The 19,727-nt window shown below is 41.2% G+C and overlaps 1 protein-coding gene across 2 annotated transcripts in view; it reads left to right on the top strand.

Annotated features, from left to right (window-relative positions):
• Nucleotides 1–19,727, top strand: part of RPN2 (ribophorin II) — a 51,911-nt gene that overhangs the window by 2,776 nt on the left and 29,408 nt on the right. For both annotated transcript variants that reach the window (XM_081149783.1, XM_081149782.1), the window contains exons 2-6: nt 220–413; nt 11,215–11,310; nt 11,592–11,767; nt 16,636–16,711; nt 17,919–18,053. In XM_081149783.1, the coding sequence (XP_081005909.1) occupies nt 220–413; nt 11,215–11,310; nt 11,592–11,767; nt 16,636–16,711; nt 17,919–18,053 (677 nt within the window). The remainder of the gene's footprint in view (nt 1–219; nt 414–11,214; nt 11,311–11,591; nt 11,768–16,635; nt 16,712–17,918; nt 18,054–19,727) is intronic.

Below are 19,727 nucleotides of genomic sequence, written 5' to 3'. Positions count from 1 at the left end.
GTGCTTTAGACACATGAAGGCTGCTGGGAGGACTGTCTTTCAGATAGTTGAAGACAGTGCCCACCACTTCCGTAAGGCTTCTCTCCAGTTTAAACCTCCCAGTTTCCTCACCCTTCCTCACATGATTTGGTTTCTAGACCTTGGTGGGCATCATCATTGAGACCCTGTATAGAACTTTAGAATAGTATGGATTGTGTTTAACAGTCTTTTTCCCCCAAGGTGTAAGCACTGTTGTCCTGTTGGCTGTGGCAATCATAGCCAGTGCCCAGGCTCTGACGCCCACTCACTACCTCACCAAGCATGATGTTGAAAGACTGAAAGCTTCGCTGGACCGCCCTTTCACAAGTTTAGAATCTGCTTTCTACTCTATCGTGGGACTCAGCAGTCTTGGTGCCCAGGTGCCAGATGTAAAGGTAAGGTTCCTTTTATCTTGGTCTCATCCCTTCACTATGTTCCTTTTGTGTACCTCATAACTATCTTTTGCTCATTTGAGGATAACCAAGGTTAATACAATACAATAAATACGATATCAGCCCTGGCCAGTGTGGCTCAGTTGGTTGAGCGTCGTCCCATGTACCGTAAAGATCGCCAGTTCAATTCCCGGTCAGGGCACATGGCCAGGTTGCGGGCTCAATCCCCAGTAGCAGGCCTGCGGGAGGCAGCTGATGTTTTTCTCTCTATCCTTTCCAATATCTCTAAAGTCAATAAAAACACATTTTAAAAAATACTATATCGCCCGGCCGGGTGTGGCTCAGTGGTTGAGCGTCGACCTAGGAACCAGGCGATCGGGGTTCGATTCCCGGTCAAGGCACATGCCCGGGTTGCGGTATCAATCAGTGACTCTCATCATTGATGTTTCTATCTCTCTCTGAAATCAGTAAAGATATATTTAAAAAAAAAAAAAAACACTATATCAACCAGACAGATTTTTTTGAATGCCTGATGTATTTTTAGGATCTTGTTAGGTGTTTTAGCAGAATTTAGAGAAGAGCAAGTCATAGATCCTCTAGAAACTTTTATTGCAGCTCTCTCTGAGTGGGACTGTACAATACCACATGTATTTGTTAAGTGTTCTATATGTGTGGCTAAGAAATAATAAAGGATTACAAGATTGGGGGGCATTCAGATTTATTAACCGTCATTGTCCCTGCATCAGGCAATTTTGATGTGAATCTTTGACGAAGAAAATACATCATAATTAAAACCTTTCCTGGATTTATGAACAGTCTTAAGTGCATTCACGTATTATTCATTATAGTAGCATGGATAGCTAAGATAAGAAATTAAGGCCAGGTTTCTCTTATATAAGCCTGTGTATTAATTTTTTATGGCTGCATAAGAAATTACCATACACTTAGCAGTTTAGCACAATACTCATTTATTAGCTGATAGTTCTGTAGGTCAGAAGTCCAGGCAGGCTTGGCTAGGCTCTCTGCTTAGTGTCTCAGAGTCAAAATGCAGGTGTTGGTCAGGCTGGGCTCTTATTTGGAGGCTTTGGGAAGGAATATGCTTCAAGTTCCTTCAGGTTGTTGACAGAATCCACTGCCTTGTGGTTGTAAGTCTGAGGTTCCCATTTTCTTTCTGGCTTTCAGCTAAGGACTGCTCTCAGTTTCTTAATGTCACCCACATTTCTTCTTACATGACCTCCTCCCTATCTAAATCAGTGATGGCGCCCAGCCGAGCGTAGCTCAGCGGTTGAGCGTCAACCTGGGATCCAGGCGATCGGGGTTCGATTCCTGGTCAGGGCACATGCCCGGGCTGCGGGCTTGATCAATGACTCTCTCATCATTGATGCTTCTATCTCTCTCTCTCCCTCTTCTTCCTCTCTCTGAAATCAATAAAGATATATTTAAAAAATAAAAATAAATAAATAAATCAGTGATGGCATGTTGAGTCCTTCTTACTCTTCAAATTTCTCTAATTCCTCTTCTGCCACCAGCCAGAGAAACTTTCTGCTATTAAACGGCTTACCTGTTTGGGTCAGGACTGCCTGGATAATCTCTGAATTTTAAGGCCAGCTGTCTTGGGGTTTTAATTACACCTGCAAAATCCCTTCATAGCAGTTCTTAGATTAGTGTTTAAATGAATAATCACTGGATGGAAATCTAAAGATGGCATCTTTTGAATTCTGCCTATCCTTTCTTGTATTAGCATAGAAATGACCCCAAATCTCAGTGTGTTATTACAAAAGTTTATTTTTTGCTCAGACTGTATGACCATCATAGGTAAGCCGGGGCTTTGTTCCATGTTTCCTCAGTTCAGGATTTAGCCTGCTGGAGCAGTCTCTACCTGGAGCTTGTACAGAGGGCAAGTGAAAGCATGGGTCTTTATAAAGTTCTACTCAGAAGAAATATGTGGAACTTCTTTTATCTTTCTCATTTTGTTACCTAAAGCAAGTCACATGCCATACTTGGGTTGACAGATCAGGGAAGTATAATACTTCTTCAGAGAAGGAATGCATTTTATTTTATTTTATTTTATTTTGGAATATTTGTTCTAGTTCTGTGAGGTATGCCATTGGTATCTTCATAGGATTTGTGTTTAATCTATAGATTGCTTTGGGTAGTGTGGACATTTTAATGATGCTAATTCTTCCTATCCATGAACATGGTATATGCTTCCACTTGTATCTTCTTCAGTGTCTTAGAGTTTTCTGAGGACAGGTCTTTTACAACCTTGGTTAAATTTATTCCTAGGGATTTTATTCTTTTTGGACAATTGTGAATGGGATTGTTTTCTCAGTTTCCCTTTCTGATAGTTCATTATTGGTTTATAAAAATGCAACTGATTTCTAGATTGATTTTGTATCCTGCTACTTTATTGAATTTATGTATCAATCCTAGTAGTTTTTTGGTGGAATCTTTAAGATTCTCTATACACAGTATCATGTCATCTGCCAATAATGACAGTTTTACTTCTTCCTTTCCAATGTGGATGCCTTTTATTTCTTCTTGTCTGATTGCTGTGGCTAGGACTTTCAGCACTATGTTGAATAAGAGTGGTGAAAGCAGACATCCCTGTCTTGTTCCCTATCTTAAGGGAAACACTTGTAGTTTTTGCCTACTGAGTATGATGTTGGCTGTGGGTTGTATATGGCCTTTATTATGTTGGGATATAATAAAGAAGTTCCACATATTTCTTCTGAGCAGAAGTTTTAAGAGCCATGAATTCCCTCTGAGAAGGAATTCATTTTAGTGAATGGTAACTCCTGAGCTCCTTTGCCTCAGGACTGCCCTATGATCTTTCCTGGCTCTGGTTTGCCCTTTGCTTTCTTCAAGACTAATGGTTCTTTTTCTGAGGAGAGTAGTGAGCACCCCGATCCACTTAATTGATAAGTTAGTGTAATGCTCAAAATGTCCCATTTTTGTTGGTGGGCCAAAATGTGTGTGTGTGTGTGTTTTGTTTGTTTTTATGTGATCCAGTAGTCTTTGATTCTGATGTCCTAGGCTTTTATATTTTCTGTCCCAGACTAGAATCAGTCATTGCTGTTATTTATTAAATATCTCATTATGTGGCAGGTACACTGGATGTTATCTTGAATTGTCTTAATTCTGTATGGTTAGAAATATTATCCTGTAATAGAGGAGGAAATGGAAGCTCAGTAAATTAATTTACCAATGTCTGCCAGCCATCATCTGAATACCATATGGCAAAGAGGTTGACATATTGTGGCCTCCAAGGTCAAATCCAGCTTGAAGTGTTTTTTTTTAAATGAAGTTTTGTTGAAACAGAGCCACGCCCATTCATTTACATATGTCTATGGCAGCTTTTGCACTTTAACTGTAGGGTTGAGTAGTTACTAAAGAGACTGTCTGACCCCAAAAGCCTAAAATATTTATTCTTTGGTCCCTTGAGAAAATTTGCTAATCCCTGCTGTATGGGATCCATGCATATTCAGATTTCTTCCTGACAGCTGTCTCTTGTTCTTGCCCAGTGTTTCCTTCCTCTGCATCACCATATTAAGGAAACAGATTTTTCCTCATGATCACACTCTTGTAAACTCTCTAGGTGAACGTACCTCCTAAATTAGTTTAGCTCAAAAGCAAGTGCACAAGCATCAGAGTCAGCTCAAGTTTTAAATTATGGTGCCACCTCTCTGTAAAATGGGAGTTATGATGACTTCCTCACTGGATCATTTTAAAGATAAATTGAAATCATATTATGCCTAGTAATATAATTTATTGAGGTGACTTCAGACAATATCTGGTGCAGATATTGTACTGTACAGAAGACCTGCAGTGTCTGCAGATGGTCTGAGGGAGAGAGAGAACAAACTGGGAAAGTAGTGGAGTAGTCTTGACTAGTAGAAGTTTTGTATTGTAAGGTGTAGGAGATAAAATGGAAATATTAGGTTAATGTTAAATATTGGCGGATTTCAGTGCTGAATGAGATTTCTACTGGTGATTTTCAAACTTCTGTAGCACCATAGGATTGATTCAGTCTAGGAGGATCATGGAGTGAGGCACTCTCACTTTACCAGAGCAGTACCTTTGTATTTGTCTTGGGATTTGGAATTCCACATGGATTTAGATTGAACAGATACCTCTAAATGTTCTTTGTTAATGTCATGACTTTGAGGGTATGTCGATCAGGGGTAAAGATTTAGATTGAAGCCATCCAGACAGTGGCAGTGCAGTGTGATATAGGGATAATTGTATGATTAGGCCAGCTGTGGCTTTATGTTTGTAATCCAGACTCGAAAGTGGGCTGCTTAGCCCTGGCCGGGTAACTCAGTTGGTTAGCGTCATCCTAATATGCCAAGGTTGTATGTTCAATCCCTGGTTAGGATACATACAGGAATCAACCAATGAATGCATAAATAAGTGGAACAACAAATTGATGTTTTTCTTTCTCTCCCCTTTCTCCCCCCTCCTCTCTCCAAAATCAATCAATAAAATAAATAAATAAAGTGTGGCTGCTTGGCTTCAAGATCTTGACTTCACAGCTAGCTGTACAATTGAGTGACCTGTGCAGCTTACCAAACCTTTCAGAATCTTTGTTTTCTCATCTGTAAGAGGGAGGTGATAGCATTACTTAACTCACAGCTGATGTATGTAGGTGAGCTTGCTTGGTGATGACTTAAGTATGTAATAAGTGTTAGCTCTTATTAGAGTACTTTATATAGAGTAGTGGTTAATGTACATTGATTGACATTTTCTTTTCCTCAAACTGTCATTCCCATTGCTTAATGCCTGATGAATAGAGGATGTTCAACAAATATTTGTTGAATGAATGAATTGTAAACTTGAGCTTAATAGAAATGAAAGCTCTCTAAATGTGCCTCTTAATCAGAAAATAAATGGATTAATTACACACTTCATTCTTCTGATTACTTATGAAATGTGCTGTGGTGATTATATGCAGTGTGTGCATTATAAGTAATAAAAGGAAAGGAGTTGTATGGCTATTTCAGAGCTGTTGAATTTCCTTATTAGATGTGCACACTAAACACATGCATTGAGAGAAGGTCTCCATTACTGCTACTTCCACACAGTGGCATGTGTCCTGCTTAACTTGTTGCTATAAAGTAAGTAGAGAGAATTCCCTCAGCCCTGTTAGATACACTGAGTTGGTTGCTCTCACAGATAGATTCTTGGGGAGATTTTGGTTATTTTGTCATGAGATTTTAGTGGTGAAACTGGGAGGAATGGGGTTTAATAAGGATATGAGAATAGCAAGCAGCTCTGCGAAAAGCAGAGTGTGGAATGATAGTTGATTTTAGAGTGATTGTCAAACTGTGGCCCTGAAGGTCAAATCCAGCTTGAAGCCTGAAGAGTGAAGAGTTACAAAGAGTGAACTTAAAAATAATGGGGGGTGTTTTGTATTCATTTTAATGAAAATGTTAAGTAAATGGGATACATACTATGGCAAAATTGTCATGGTAGTATTTATATGAGTGAAATCAGGAAACATGAGACAGTGTTCACAGGTTGTCTGTCAATCAACCCAGCACTCTCCCTTTCTGTAAACGGGATAAGAATAGTGCCTACCTTATAAGGTTGTTGTGATGATTGAATGAGATTGTAGGTATAAAGTGCTTATTAGCGCAGTGTCTGGCACTTATATGGTGAGTGCATATAAAAGTAAATACATTTATTTCCAACAAGAACTGAGTGCTTATTGAGGGCTAGATACTCAGCTAGTTTCTGGGATAGCAGAAAATCAGACATTTTTTAGGCCATAATCATTTCTGCATGTGCCAGGCATTGTGCTAAGTGCAGAGAAGACAACAGAGCTCATTATCTGGTGAGAGACAGCTACCAATATAGTGAGACCAGGTGCTGAGTACAAAGAGACACATGTAGTGTGTGGAAAGTACTGTGGGAGTCCAGCAGTGGGAGCAGCTCACTCACCCTGTCTGCCAAGAAAACTTACTATAAGCCCAGCCTTGTACGGGGCAAATTGCCATCTGTGCTGGCTGCTGAACAGTTCATTTTGTGAGTTTGTGCTATGTACTAGGCCTGGTGCTAGGCACTGGATTCAGTGTTGAATAAAAAAGAGAGCCTCTGCTCCTTTGGAATGTATACTGTAATAGTGGAGATAGGTGTTAGTCATGCAATCAAATATATATGTGAATATTTGTTAACAGTGGTAAGTTTTATGAAGGTAAGATAACCGGTGTTATAAATAGAGGACTTTTATAGGTGTAAAATAGGGGACTTTGACCTGGTCAGGGAATGCTTTCCCAAGGAAATCCTGAGCTTAAATCTCACTTTATGTTCCACAAAATTACAGCTTCTTGAAGTTAGGAGCTTTGTTCACCTTATTTGGTGTGGCTCTCCAGTGCCTAGAATAGTACCTGGCATGTGGTAGTCACTGCACTCAGTAGCTGTTTGTTAAATGAAGGAAGGTATGATTGATCTGAATTCTAAAGGGAAAGTAGGAACTAAGAGATGGAGAAGGGACTTCAGGAAGAGGGACCAGCATGTACAAAGGACCTGTGCAGGTAGGGAGCCGGTTACATTTGAGAGACTGAAATGAGGCCATGTCCAACAGAGAGTGGGGGGAGAAGTGAAGCTGCAGAGGAACATTGGGGCCAAGCCTCAGTGCCTTGGTTGCCATAGGAAAGATTTGCTCTTTCTCTGAAGGGCAATTGATTTTAAGCAGCAAGTATCAGGTTGCAGTTTTTATTTTGAAAATGTTTCTGTTTTGTGGAAGACAGACTATGGCAGGGGATACAGGGCAAGATTGAATGCAGAAGAGGTGCAAAGAATAGCACCCCAACTTCTGAGTTCTGCTGCTTGGATGGATGGTTGGGCCATTCCGTAAGATAGGAACACTGGAAGAGAATTTGGTTTGTGCAGGAAAGATCATGAATTTGGTCTTCAACATGTTGAGCTTGAAATGCCTTTGAGTCATGTAAGTGGCCATTGAGAGAAGTCTGGGCTGGGGGTACAAATCTAATAATTATCATAGAGGTACTGGATGAAGCCATGGGCATTAATGAGATTGTGTAGGGAGAGAGAGGGGATGGATGAGAAATGGGCGTAAGAGTTGAAAAACTAGTGCTGAATGGCAAGGCAGAAGGGGAGGAGACTGAGGAGCTGCCAGAGAAGTAGAACAAGAGCCAGGAGGGTCGGAGTAATCCAGGGCGTGAAGGGGAAGCAAATGTTCCAGAGTGAGAAAGTGATCGGTCTGTCCGGTTCTGAGGGAATGACGACTGGAAAATGTCCTTTGACTTTTACAGTTTGGAGGTCACTTGTGGCAAGATAGGGCAGAAACCATGTTGGAGTAAATGGGTATGAGGAAGTAAGACTTAAGCATAGGCAACTCCGGAGAAGTTTGGCTGTGCGAGAAAAGAGAAGGGAGCAGCCAGGGGGGAGAGCAGGATCAAGGGAAGTTTACTTTATTTATTTTTTAATCCTCACCCAAGGACACCTTTAGAGAGAGGAAGGGGGAGAGAGACATCCCGTGCATGCCCTGACCAGGGGTCGAACCCACAACCCAGCTGTGTGCCCTAACCAGGAATCGAACCACAACCTTCTGGTGCGTGGGACGACTCTCCAGCCAACAGAGCCACCTGGCCAGGGCAAGGGAAGTTTTATTTTTAAAATAAGTCATGAATTTTCTTAATACGTCATAGGAGGTGCCAGTGGAGAGGGAGAGGTTGACTTGATGAGATGAACAGGCTTCCAGGTGGAGAGAACAACCTGTGCTAAGCCTGAGGCCTTGAAAGTGCTTGCTGTGTTTTGGGGGCAGTGAGCTGGTTGTCCAGGGCAGCTGGAGCAGAGAAGTGTGGTTAAGAAGTACACAGAGGAAAAGTGAGCCTGGTACAGAGGACCTGGTGTGGGACTCCCTCCAGGGCATGTCTCGATAACATGACAGAGCAACAAAGTCTGGCGAGATTACAAAGCGTAGTCTGAGAGGAGACGAGTAGTTGGGAGCTGTTAATGGAGGAAATGGGGGAGAGGAGAGGGCAGATGAGAGTGAGGTTACTGCCTTTTCTATAGGACTTGGTTCCTGATTCAGTTCAGGGAATCGTACGGAAGAGTGGAAAGAGGAAAGCACTGATGTTCTTTACTCTGGAGGATGTTTAGTTAATTGGAATATTAGCAAAGGGCAGAGAAAGTTGAGGGGAACAGATGGGAAAATGGGCATTTAAGGCATCATTTTCAGCCTTTAACTGGGCAGATGAGTCTGGTACATGGGAGCAGGGCAGCTGGAGTCGGAGTTACATATCCCCAGATACAGCGTAAAATAACTTTATGACTGACCCTTACTTTCTGCCAGCTTCATTACCACACCCCCTGCACTGGTTGGTCTTACTGAGTTCAGAGTGTGTTTTGTGAGATCTACTCCACTTCTGTTGTTGAAACAACCATGCTGTCAACATCGTGGGCTTTGAAGCCACCTGACCACTGGAACTGTTTGCCTTGATTTGTCTGTGTAAAGAATTAGAGTAGCTATGATGCTGGTTTTACTTCAGGACATATTGTTTTTAGTGGTCCCTTGAAAGAGGTAGAGGTTATATAGCACAGATTCTAGAGCCAGGCTTCCTGGGTTAGTTAGAATTCTAGCTCCTCCGTTAAGAGTTGAGTGACATTGAACAAGTTACTTTGCCTCTCAGGCCCCAGTTTTCTTTTCTGTAAACTTAAGATAAGTTTTCAAATGAGATATGCATATAAAGCATTTAGAACAGTGCTTGACACATTTTAGATGCTTGAAAAGTGGTAGCAGTGACCAAAGTCGTTGTTTGGGGCCTTAGTGCTGTCATTCCACTGTTAAGCACCAGATGGCAGCAAAGAACAGGTTTTAAGCTTACCCACAATTCTACCAAGAGTCCTGGAATAAATTTTCTTTTTCAGATCCCTAATTTGTGCAGTGTGAAGTATTTTATTTCTTTCCTTTCTCTCTTTGCTTTTTTTCAAACTTCTGGTTGAAACTCATTTGTTTTGAGACTCTTAAAGTTTATTCATAAAAAAATGTTTAAAGCTTTTTGGTCGAAGTAGCACAAACATACAGTAAACTAGATAACGTAGGACAGCTGTTAGTGAAAAGCAGTCGCCCGTTGCGTGCCTCACCTTGCCTTACTCCCTGTCCTCCTCCCTGGAAGCACCCACTTTTAACTTTGTATTACCATTTAATTTTGTAACTTTTTTTTTTTTTTTAAGTATATCTTTATTGATTTCAGAGAGAGGGAGAGAGAGAGAGATGAAACATCAATGATGAGAGAGTCATTGATCAGCTGCCTCCTGCACGCCCCCAACTGGGGATCGAGCCCGCAACCCGGGCATGTGCCCTGACCAGGAATCGAACCCCGATCTCCTGGATCCCAGGTCGACATTCAACTGCTGAGCCACGCCTGGCTGGGCTGTATTACCATTTAATTTTGAATAGCTGAATTTTTATGTTACCTCAATCAAAATTTTAGCAATATATATATTAAATAGTATTTTTTGGAGTTTGCTATAGTAGAAATAGCATGAACTTTATTATGTGCCTACTTTGTGCCCGGCACTGATGGGGGTTCATTAAGTTTCTGCTCTCAGGTAACTAGTCACTGGGGGAGGTTGTTGGTATAGTATGGTAAGTGGGGAGCACTTAGAGAGGAGGGCAGCTGGCATGTCCTGGGATGAATGTCAGTGGAGGCTTTCTGAAATCACTGGAGGAGGTGACATCTGAGCAGAGATGAAGGTACGACCAGGTTTGGCAGACAAGAAGGACAAGAGATAGGTGCTCCTGGCAGGGGAAGTAGCAGGGTCAAAAACGTAAGTGGCGAAAGCATAGTATATCTGGGGAGCTGCAGTGGGCTGGCTGGTAAGATTTTGGAGTTGAAGGCGGGGGTGTGATGAAGCTGGCAGATAGAGTAAGGGTCAGTCATGAGCGCATTTTATATTGTATCAGAAACTTTATATCTTGTTCTGAGGGTAATCATAAGGAAGCACCCAAGGGTGTTAATAGAAAAGTAAGGTGGTAACATTTGTATTTTGTAAAGATCACTCTTAAAGCAGCATGCAGAGTAGATTGCATGGCTTGAGACCAGTTAGTAGATTATAACAATCTAGGAGAGAAAAGGCAAGAGCCTGAAATAAGGCAGTGAAGAAACCAGAGGGTGGGGATTAGGTTTGAGAAACAGAGGAGATATACTTGATAGACTTGGAGGTAAGGGAAAGGTCAAGACTGAGCCCCAGGTTTCTGCTTTAGGTAATTGGGTGCATGGTGATGCCCATACATGAGCTGGAAAGTCCAGGTGAAGAAATAGGAGGTTTCAAGCTCATTTTAGGTATGTCCAACTTGTCTTAGCTTTGTAGACATCTAAGTGGAGACCCCAGTACAGTTGGAAGGAGCCACTCTGCCATTTATTAGCTCTTGTCATCATCAGATTACTTACCAACTCCAGGCCTCAGTTTCTTTTTCTGTTAAAGGGGATGATACTATCTACCACAAGGTCCTTATGTTCATTAAAAAGAAGAGCATCATAAACACCCAGCACAGGTTATAACCAGAGCAAGTGATTGATGGAAGTGGTTTCTTTCCTTCCTTTCTAGGATTCACAAGGACTAGAGTTCCTTCAGGTCTGTCACTCCTTCTTTGAAGTCAGCAATTTGGGGTAATACAGTGTTCTATGAAAAATAACTACTTTAATGAAATCTTTTGTAGCTCATACTTCAAGCCATCATAGATTGCTTAGAATTTTGTCATCCAAAAAACACGGGTGCTTTTCCCACTTACTGTGTGTATCACCACTTATCACTGACTTTTTCCTCTTTTTAGAAAGCATGCACCTTCATTAAATCAAACCTTGATCCCAGCAACGTGGATTCCCTGTTCTATGCTGCCCAGTCCAGCCAGGTCCTCTCAGGGTGTGAGGTGAGTCCAGCTTCCTACATTTTTATTTACCTTAAACCGTAAAGTAGATTTTTTCAAAATCCATGTTATTGAACATAGAAAGAGACAAGTGACTTGCAGAACTTTTTCAAGTATTGTGTTAAGGTTTTAAAACATTTAGTTCTACGCACTGAGTACTCGGGGGGAATGATCATGTGCTAAGTGGGTGGCTTTGGCAGTTGCTCTGTGTGCCATCTTTGGCATGCCTGCCACTAATTGCCAGCAGCAGTTCTAAAACTCTTTGTTTGCCAATCCTTTCTTAGATCTCTATTTCAAATGAGACCAAAGATCTGCTCCTTGCAGCTGTCAGTGAAGACTCGTCTGTTACCCAGATCTACCATGCAGTTGCAGCCCTGAGCGGCTTTGGCCTTCCCTTGGCTTCCCAAGAAGCACTCAGTGCCCTTACTGCTCGCCTCAGCAAGGAAGAGACTGTGCTGGCGTGAGTCATCTCAAGTATTTCTCAGGTTTCATGTGTTGGGTACTATGCTAAGAGGGTTTATCTATTGGTTCAGCAAATATTTTCTGGTCATCTACTATGTCCCAGGTGCTGTTGCACTAAGACAGGTAAGGTCCCTGTCCTCATGCAGCTCACCTAGAAACTGTCTTCTCCAAGCTGCTCAGGCAGAAGGCAGATGCAAAAACACACTGCTGCACAGAGATACAAAGTTTCCTTTTGAAGTTAGAGGCTGCAGCAAGGGTAGGAGACCACTGAGGGAGAGTGAGGCCAGTGAGCCACGTAGGTGTGTCTCTTGTTCTTGGGGCTTGGCCCAGAGACGGTGTGCTGTCAGCAGTAGAGGTTCTGCACTGAAGGAACGCTTATGGGATTCCTTGAAGTTGTGAGAGATAGCACCTGGTGGGAAAAATGGGTGCTCAGAGGAAAGACTATTCTAGAAATCATATTTTTCTGCTCTGCAAAAGGCTTAGGTGAAACATAAGTACCTTATAGGAAAAGAACTTTGAGCAGCTTTCCTGTTCATTATAAATTTAAACGTTGTAACTGACTTAAGACACTGACCTAACTTAAAAGTGATAGTACAGCCCTAGCTGGTTTAGTTCAGTGGTTAGAGTGTCCTGTGGACTGAAGGGTCCTGAGTTCAATTCTGGCCAAGGACACGTACCTTGTTTGCAGTCTCGATCCCCAGCCCTGGTCGGGGCTCATGCGGCAGGCAACCAATCAGACACATCGATGTTTCCCTCTCTCTCTTCCTCCCTCCTTCCCTCTCTCCTCTCTCCTCTCTCCTCTCTCCTCTGTCCTCTCTCTTCACTTCCTTCCACTCACTCTGAAAAGCAATAGAAAAAATATTCTCGGGTGAGGATTAAAAAAAAAAATTGCCCAGCCGGCGTGGCTCAGTGGTTGAGCATCGACATATGATCCAGGAGATCGAGGTTTGATTCCCGGTTAGGGCCCATGCCCGGGTTGTGGGCTTGACCCCTAGTAGTGCAGGAGGCAGCCGATCAATGACTCTCTCATCATTGATGTTTCTCTTTCCCTCTCCTTTCCTCTCTCTAAAATCAATAAAGATAAATTTTTTTTAAAAAGTGATAGTATATATAGTTTTTTAAAAACACTGAAGCTCCTCATGTAAAACAGTATATGTAGTTTTTGTTTTCTGTGTGTCCCCCTTTTAACTGCAACCCCTGAAACAGAGTAGAGCACCTGGATTCCTGTTAATTGTTTAACAAGAGGTTGTAACACAAATTCCCTATTGCAGAATAGTTCAGTTGTTTCCCACGTTTGTGTGTGTGTGTGGTGGTATTATTATTATCACTATTTTGCTAAGAATCAGAATGTTTCTAAGTTTGAAGCTCTGTTAAAGGCAGGGTTCACAGTCAGTGAACCCCCTCTCTGTCTCTCTCACACCCTCTTTATATTCACGTGGCCAGTAATCAGTGACGTTGGGCTAATTCTTTTCCTAGGGCTTAGGTTTTGTACACGTTTTGCCCAGTGCTTGGTCCTTTGGTTTTAGGTTACATTATTTTGATCTCATAATTCCTTGTGAAATGTCTCTCCAATCACCACCATCTCATGCCATGATATCACTGTCAGTGCCTCTCTCTCTAATGCCTCCTTCTATAGAAAAACCTTTCCATTTCCTTCTGAGCCAAAAAGAAAATCTCCCTCCTAAAACCCCAGAACAGGAAAAAGTACAAAGAAAATACATCCGTTTTGGAGTCAGTTATATTTGGGTTTGAACACCAGTTCTGTTCCTTCCTCGCTGTGTGACTTTAGGCAAGTTACTAACCTATCAGAACCTCATATGTAAAATGAGACCAATAATTCTTACATCATAGAACAAAGGTCAGGATTAAATGAGATAATATACGAAGAGCTTAGTGCAGTGCCTGGCTCTTAGTGGGCATGCAACAAATAGAGTTCCCTTCTCTTCTAGGGCATTTCCTTGTTAGGTACCTTGGAGAGCTGATTACTTCCTTGGTTGTATTGTAATTATGTATTAAATTATAAGCTTCTTTATTTGCATTGCTTATAGAGCCTGGCACATGGTAGGTTAATAAGAGTTAATAAAGGCTGAAACTATACTTTTGTGTTTCGATTCTCTTGTAGAAAGCTTACAGGTAGGAAGAGCACACACTTGGGCTCAGATAGAACTGTGTTCAAATCCAAACTCTTCTACTTAATACCTCTGTGACCATGAGCAGGCTGTTTAAACCCCCCTAAACCTCATATGTAAAACAGAAAATGAGGTCTGTCTCATAGGGTTATTGTGAATATCCAACTGGCAGGATGCCTTATGTAATACTACTACTAATTTGCCCTGTTTAATGAAATTCGATATAAATTAGGACTCTTCTAAATGGGCCTTCTACATTTAAGTGGACACATTCTAGGAAATGAATGTTCATAAACTTGTCTAGAATGGGAAAAAATTATTTTTAGGTTTGAATGAAGCCTCTGAAAAGATGCCATTGTGGTCTCCCATAACCCAATTTATTTGAATCATCTGCTGAGACAGGATCTGCTTTCTTAGTGTTTGAATAGAGTACTCTAGAGGGAAAGAAATTGCTGCCTGTGTAACAGTAATTAAAGCCAGTGACAAAACTTTTCAAACACTAAGTGGATTAATTTCATTCTAGAAACTTGTGAGGTTGTTACCAGCATGATGCTTACTTATTCCAAAGAAGAGAAAAATAATATTTTAATTGAAAAGTTCTTTCTAGGGTAATCTTAGCATCCTCATCTGGGCTCAGTGTTGATCATGGGTAGATGTGGGATTTTTATCTTGTTTGAAAATTCAGGTTTTATTTTCTCAAGTGCATTATAGCAACAGGCATCCCATAGGAGTTGTTGAAAACTCTGAAGCTTCCCTTTCCATGAATTGTGACTCTTGTGTTCCAACTTGTCATCCTAATGGAATTAGTTTTCCATGGAGGGAATCTGAATTGTTGTGATCTTGATGAAAGCAGACAAATTCTCACTGTACATTCCCCAACGCATTGACTTAATAAATGGTGCTTTTAGACAAAGGCCCAATCCTCTCTTGGGAATTAGGGAGCCATTCCCAGGTTGAGCAGCAGTTTGCTTAACCACCAGGGGTCCTCACTTTTTCTCCATTCCACCCAGAAAAGCACCATTTATATTTTCCAAGTTATCTCCATTAAGAGAATATAATCTAATAAAAAATCCGATGTGCACGTACCTACCACATTCTACCTTTAAAAGGTTATCTTTTTATTAACCAGTGTCACCCCAATAAATTTAATTTAAAAAAGTTTATCTTACATAAATACACTCATAAGTGGATAAAAATATATGAATTAGCTGTTTAAAAAAAATGATTAAATACTGACATGTGCTACAACATGGATGAGCCTTAAAAACATGCTAAGTGAAAGAAACCAGGCACAAAAGATCATATATTGTAGGATTCCACGTATATGAAATATCCAGAATGGTAAATTCATAAAGACAGAACTCAGATTGGTGGTTGCCACAGGCTGGGGCAGGTGTGTGTGTGTGTGTTTGTGTGTGTGTGTGTGTAAGAAACTGCTTAAAGGGCACAGAGTTTTAATTTGGATTAATGGGAATATTTTGGAACTAGATAGAAGTGGTGATTGCACAACAGTGTGAAATACACTAAATGCCACTGAATTGTTCACTTTCAAGTGGCTATGTGAATTTCAATTCAGTGAATTTAAAAAAATATCTATCTATATGAGTAAGAGTTATCATTACAGTATTGTATGACCTAGTAAAACATTTAATGTTTATTAATTGGACATTAAGCTTATCAATTGGACATAATTATAGTACATCTGAGCAGTGAAATACTATGTTATTGTTAATAAGAATGAAGTACATTTGCCCTGGCTGTTTAGGCTCAGTTGGTTGGGTGTTGTCCCGTGCACCAAAAGGTTGCCAGCTCTCTTCCAGGTCAGGGCACATGCCCGAGTTGTGGGCTCAGTCCCCGGTAGGGGGCTTGCAAGAAGCAGCTGATCAATGTTTCATTCTCACATTGATATTTTTCTCTTTTTCTCCTTGTCCCTTCCTCTCTCTCTCAAAATCAATTTAAAAATCTTATTTAAAAAAAAAAGAATGAAGTACATTTATATATACTCATGGAAAGATGTATACAATATATTATTAAGTTATTCAGCACATCTTTACTGAACATTTCATGCTCATGTTGCATTACTGTGGTTTCAGAAAAGTTATTCCAAATTCTACCCAGCAATCTACATATGTGGATTCTACAGTATTTCTTCGTTCTTGGAGTAAGAAAAGAAGAAAATTAACAGGGAGCTGACTTCTGCCACATAGACCTTGGTCAGATTGATTCCTGTCCTCCCTTAGGTGTCTCTTTTACACTTGACCTAGCCTCCGTGTTCTGTATGTGATGCCATTAGGATTGCCTTCTTTCTAGCAGTAATGATATTTATAATGTACTGGTCTTTGTCACATCTTTCCTAACGAGATTGAAATAAGCTCCTTAAAGGTTGACCATCCTATACTTCTAAAGAATAAGAGTAGGATACTTGTGCCCAGCCAGCGTGGCTCAGCAGTTGAGCATTGACCTAGGATCCAGGAGATTGCGGTTCGATTCCCAGTCAAGGCACATGCCCAGGTTGCGGGCTTGACCCCCCAGTAGGAGACGTGCAGGAGGCAGCCAATCAATGACTCTATCATCACTGATGTTTCTATCTCTCTCCTTCTCCCTTCCCCTCTCTGAAATCAATAAAGACATATAAAAAAAAAAAGTAGGATATTTATGAAGGTTTCCCAATACAGGAAGGGGTGAGTAGATGAAAGGAGACTTGCCATTCATTAGTGTTCTACTTTTTACCTTCCAGAACAGTCCAGGCGCTGCAGACGGCATCCCACCTGTCCCAGCAGGCTGACCTGAGGAGCATCGTGGAAGAGATTGAGGTGTGAATTTATTTTGCCAAAGAAATTTCCTAGCTCCTGTCTTTGAAACTCTTTGGAAGAGCTTTGCAGATAGACATGTATGATTTGTTACAGCCAGTTATATTTCTTTTCATATTCATGGCACACTTATGTTCTTTGTGTCACAGCAATGTCCTAGGGAGTACTTGTTAGGCTAGTATAGTTACCATATCAGTTAGGCAGCAGACTACTTTTCCAGTCTTTTGTAGGTATAGTTCCATAGTCCAGGATTTTTTAGAGCCTAAAAACCAGAAATTCAAATTTTTTTTTCTACCACTTACTACTTTGTAGACGAATTATTTAATATCTGAGCCTCAGTTTCCTTTGATGGTGGTTGTAGGAACAAGTGAGGTGCTAAAGTGCCTAGTACATAATAGGTGCTCAGCAAGTGGTCACTGGGTGTGTTTTTTCTTTGTTTTTAATATGTCTTTATTGATTTCAGAGAGAGGAAGGGAGAGAGAGAGAGAGACATCAATGATGATAGTCATTGATTGGCTGCCTCCTGCATGGTCCCCTACTGGGAGTTGAGCCTGCAACCTGGGCATGTACCTTGACCGGGAATCGAACTGCGATCTCCTGGATCATAGGTTGATGCTCAACTGCTGAGCCATGCTGGCTGGACGGTCACTGTGGTTTTTATTATTACTTTATCTTTTCCAGTGCCCAGGACCTCCTGCTGATCATGGATTGCATAGCCAGTGATGACAGGCAGCTTGTCAGTGTCATTACTAGATGCTCTGTAGGCAAATTAGCTGCCTCATCATGTTGTCCAGGAGAGCAGTATGTCTCTCTTCATCCTTAGAGCACTGAATAGGAAAGAGAAATGCTCAGCCCTGTAGCTTGTATCCAAATGAATGGCCTTGGAATCCATCTGTGTCACGATGCTTCCTGGGTGCACTGCAGCCTGGCCCACTGGCCTCTGCCCGTAGCCCCTGGTGCCTTCAGTGCCATGCCTCCTGGGCTTGGACTGGAGTACAAGGGGTCAGGGAAGGCACACTCACAGAGCTGCAGAGGACACTGTTCTCTCAGATGCCTATACAATATACTTTACTTTCCACATAAGCACCTTTTTTTGAGAAATACTAAGGGACTGAGGTGGTCTCCAAATTCAGAGTGAGATTTCTCAGAACTGTCGGCACTCTCATTTCTGTTATCACTTGACTTCCAACATGCTTCCATGTTGTGACAGGACCTTGTTGCTCGCCTGGATGAACTGGGAGGTGTGTATCTTCAGTTTGAAGAAGGACTGGAAACAACTGCATTATTTGTGGCTGCCACCTACAAGCTCATGGACCATGTGGGAACCCAACCATCCATTAAGGAGGTGCCTGTCTAACAGTTCTCAGGAGTGAATCCCAAAGGAATTGTTGACTTAATCTGCTCAGGAAAGCTTTTTCCAGAGAGGGCCTTGGATGTAGTCACTGTGTCTTGGGTTAGGCATTAAGAATGAGAAATAGAAAGAATGTAATGCCTGTCCTGAAGAAACTGGTTGTCAGTGGGAGAGACATGTAAACAGATCGTTACACTTGCTTCAAATGGGGTACGGACATGTCATGAGGTAGTGACAAGAAGGCCAAGTGTATTGCTCTTGTTTCACCTCCCTTTTCTTCCTGATAACTCCCGTTTGTCTCAAGAATGCTTTCCACGTTGGTGGCCCATGCAGATCTTTCTCTTTGTCTCTTTTGATAAGTGCCCTCTACTTCAGAATTGCCTGTTTTCCCTCCTCCCTCATTTAGCAATGACTAAATCTTTGTTGACTGACATAGTTCACTGAGAGGCTTGTGTGTCTACCAGACATCCACGAAGAGTTAATTCTTCTTTTCTTTTTCAAGAGGAGCTTGTTAACCTGAAAGACCCTTTAGTTGGAATGTCTGTGGGAAGTCTTTTGGAGTAGCACTATCTTTGTACCCCTTGTTTGTGGGAAGGTCACCACCCTTGACCTAAAGCTGCTGCTGCTTTAATTTTAGGAGGAGAGATTTGGGTTTCAAGTTAGAAGTTTCTTTTATGCATTAGGAGTTCTGTGCTGAGTTTCTTCAAGTAAACTGTAACTGATTATCTGCCTGTGTAATTTGAATTAATTTCATATTTTCTATGGAGGAAGTGATCTAATAATTTATTCATGTATTGGCATTCTTATGTTGTCTTTTCCTTCATCCCAAGTGTAGGAGTTCTAGAGATATAGTGTCTTTTAATTTCTGTTTTTGGGTTAAAATGCAGGAATGTGGGTCTTAGGATGCAAAACATTTAGGGCTCTTATACACAGTGTGTTAGATAAATTGGTGATACTCTTTGTGTACCACTTACACGTTTTCTTACTTCGTTCCCCAGCTTCTAGTAATCAGGTACTTGGATGGAGTAATTTTGCTGTCACTGCTTTTCACATAATCGGTCTGGTGAATAGTCACCCATTTTAACATGTCAACAGCCTAGTGATGGAAAAATGTAATTGGTACAATTAAAGAAAATTATTTCACATCGACTATGAATAACACTGTCGGGAACAAGGGAGCTTTTTTGTTAGATGGTAGATTTTAAAAAACAAAACTGATTGAAATGGAAAATTTTTCCTCCAAGTAAACAGCCTCCGGAATTTTAATAATGCCTTTTAGGTTCCACTTTTTTAAAAAAATTGCTTTCAGTTTTCTCCTCTAAGCAGCCCATTAGTTCTTAATGGAGAGCATTTTAGTTTCTTTCTAATGTACATTTTGGCTGTAAGGCTTGGTCTTGTAAATACAGACTTAGCCCCAGTGTTCTGCTTAGAGGTGGGCTGAGAAGGGAGGTAGCTTAGCTAGGAGGGTGAGAGGAATCAGGAAAGAATGAACTTTAGGGACAAACAGACCTACATGTGTATTTTGGTCTTGCTTTTTTTAAAAATGTTATAATTTATAGGAGTTACTTAACCTCCTTTAGACTCAGTTTCCTTATTTGCAAAACATTGATAATATCAGTTTTTTGTCAAGGTTTGAGTTAATGCATGTAAAGCACCTGCCACAGTACC

Source organism: Miniopterus schreibersii (assembly GCF_964146895.1).
Source record: "Miniopterus schreibersii genome assembly, chromosome: 10".
Taxonomy (NCBI): Eukaryota; Metazoa; Chordata; class Mammalia; order Chiroptera; family Miniopteridae; genus Miniopterus; species Miniopterus schreibersii.
This window is presented reverse-complemented; position numbering and strand designations above follow the sequence as displayed.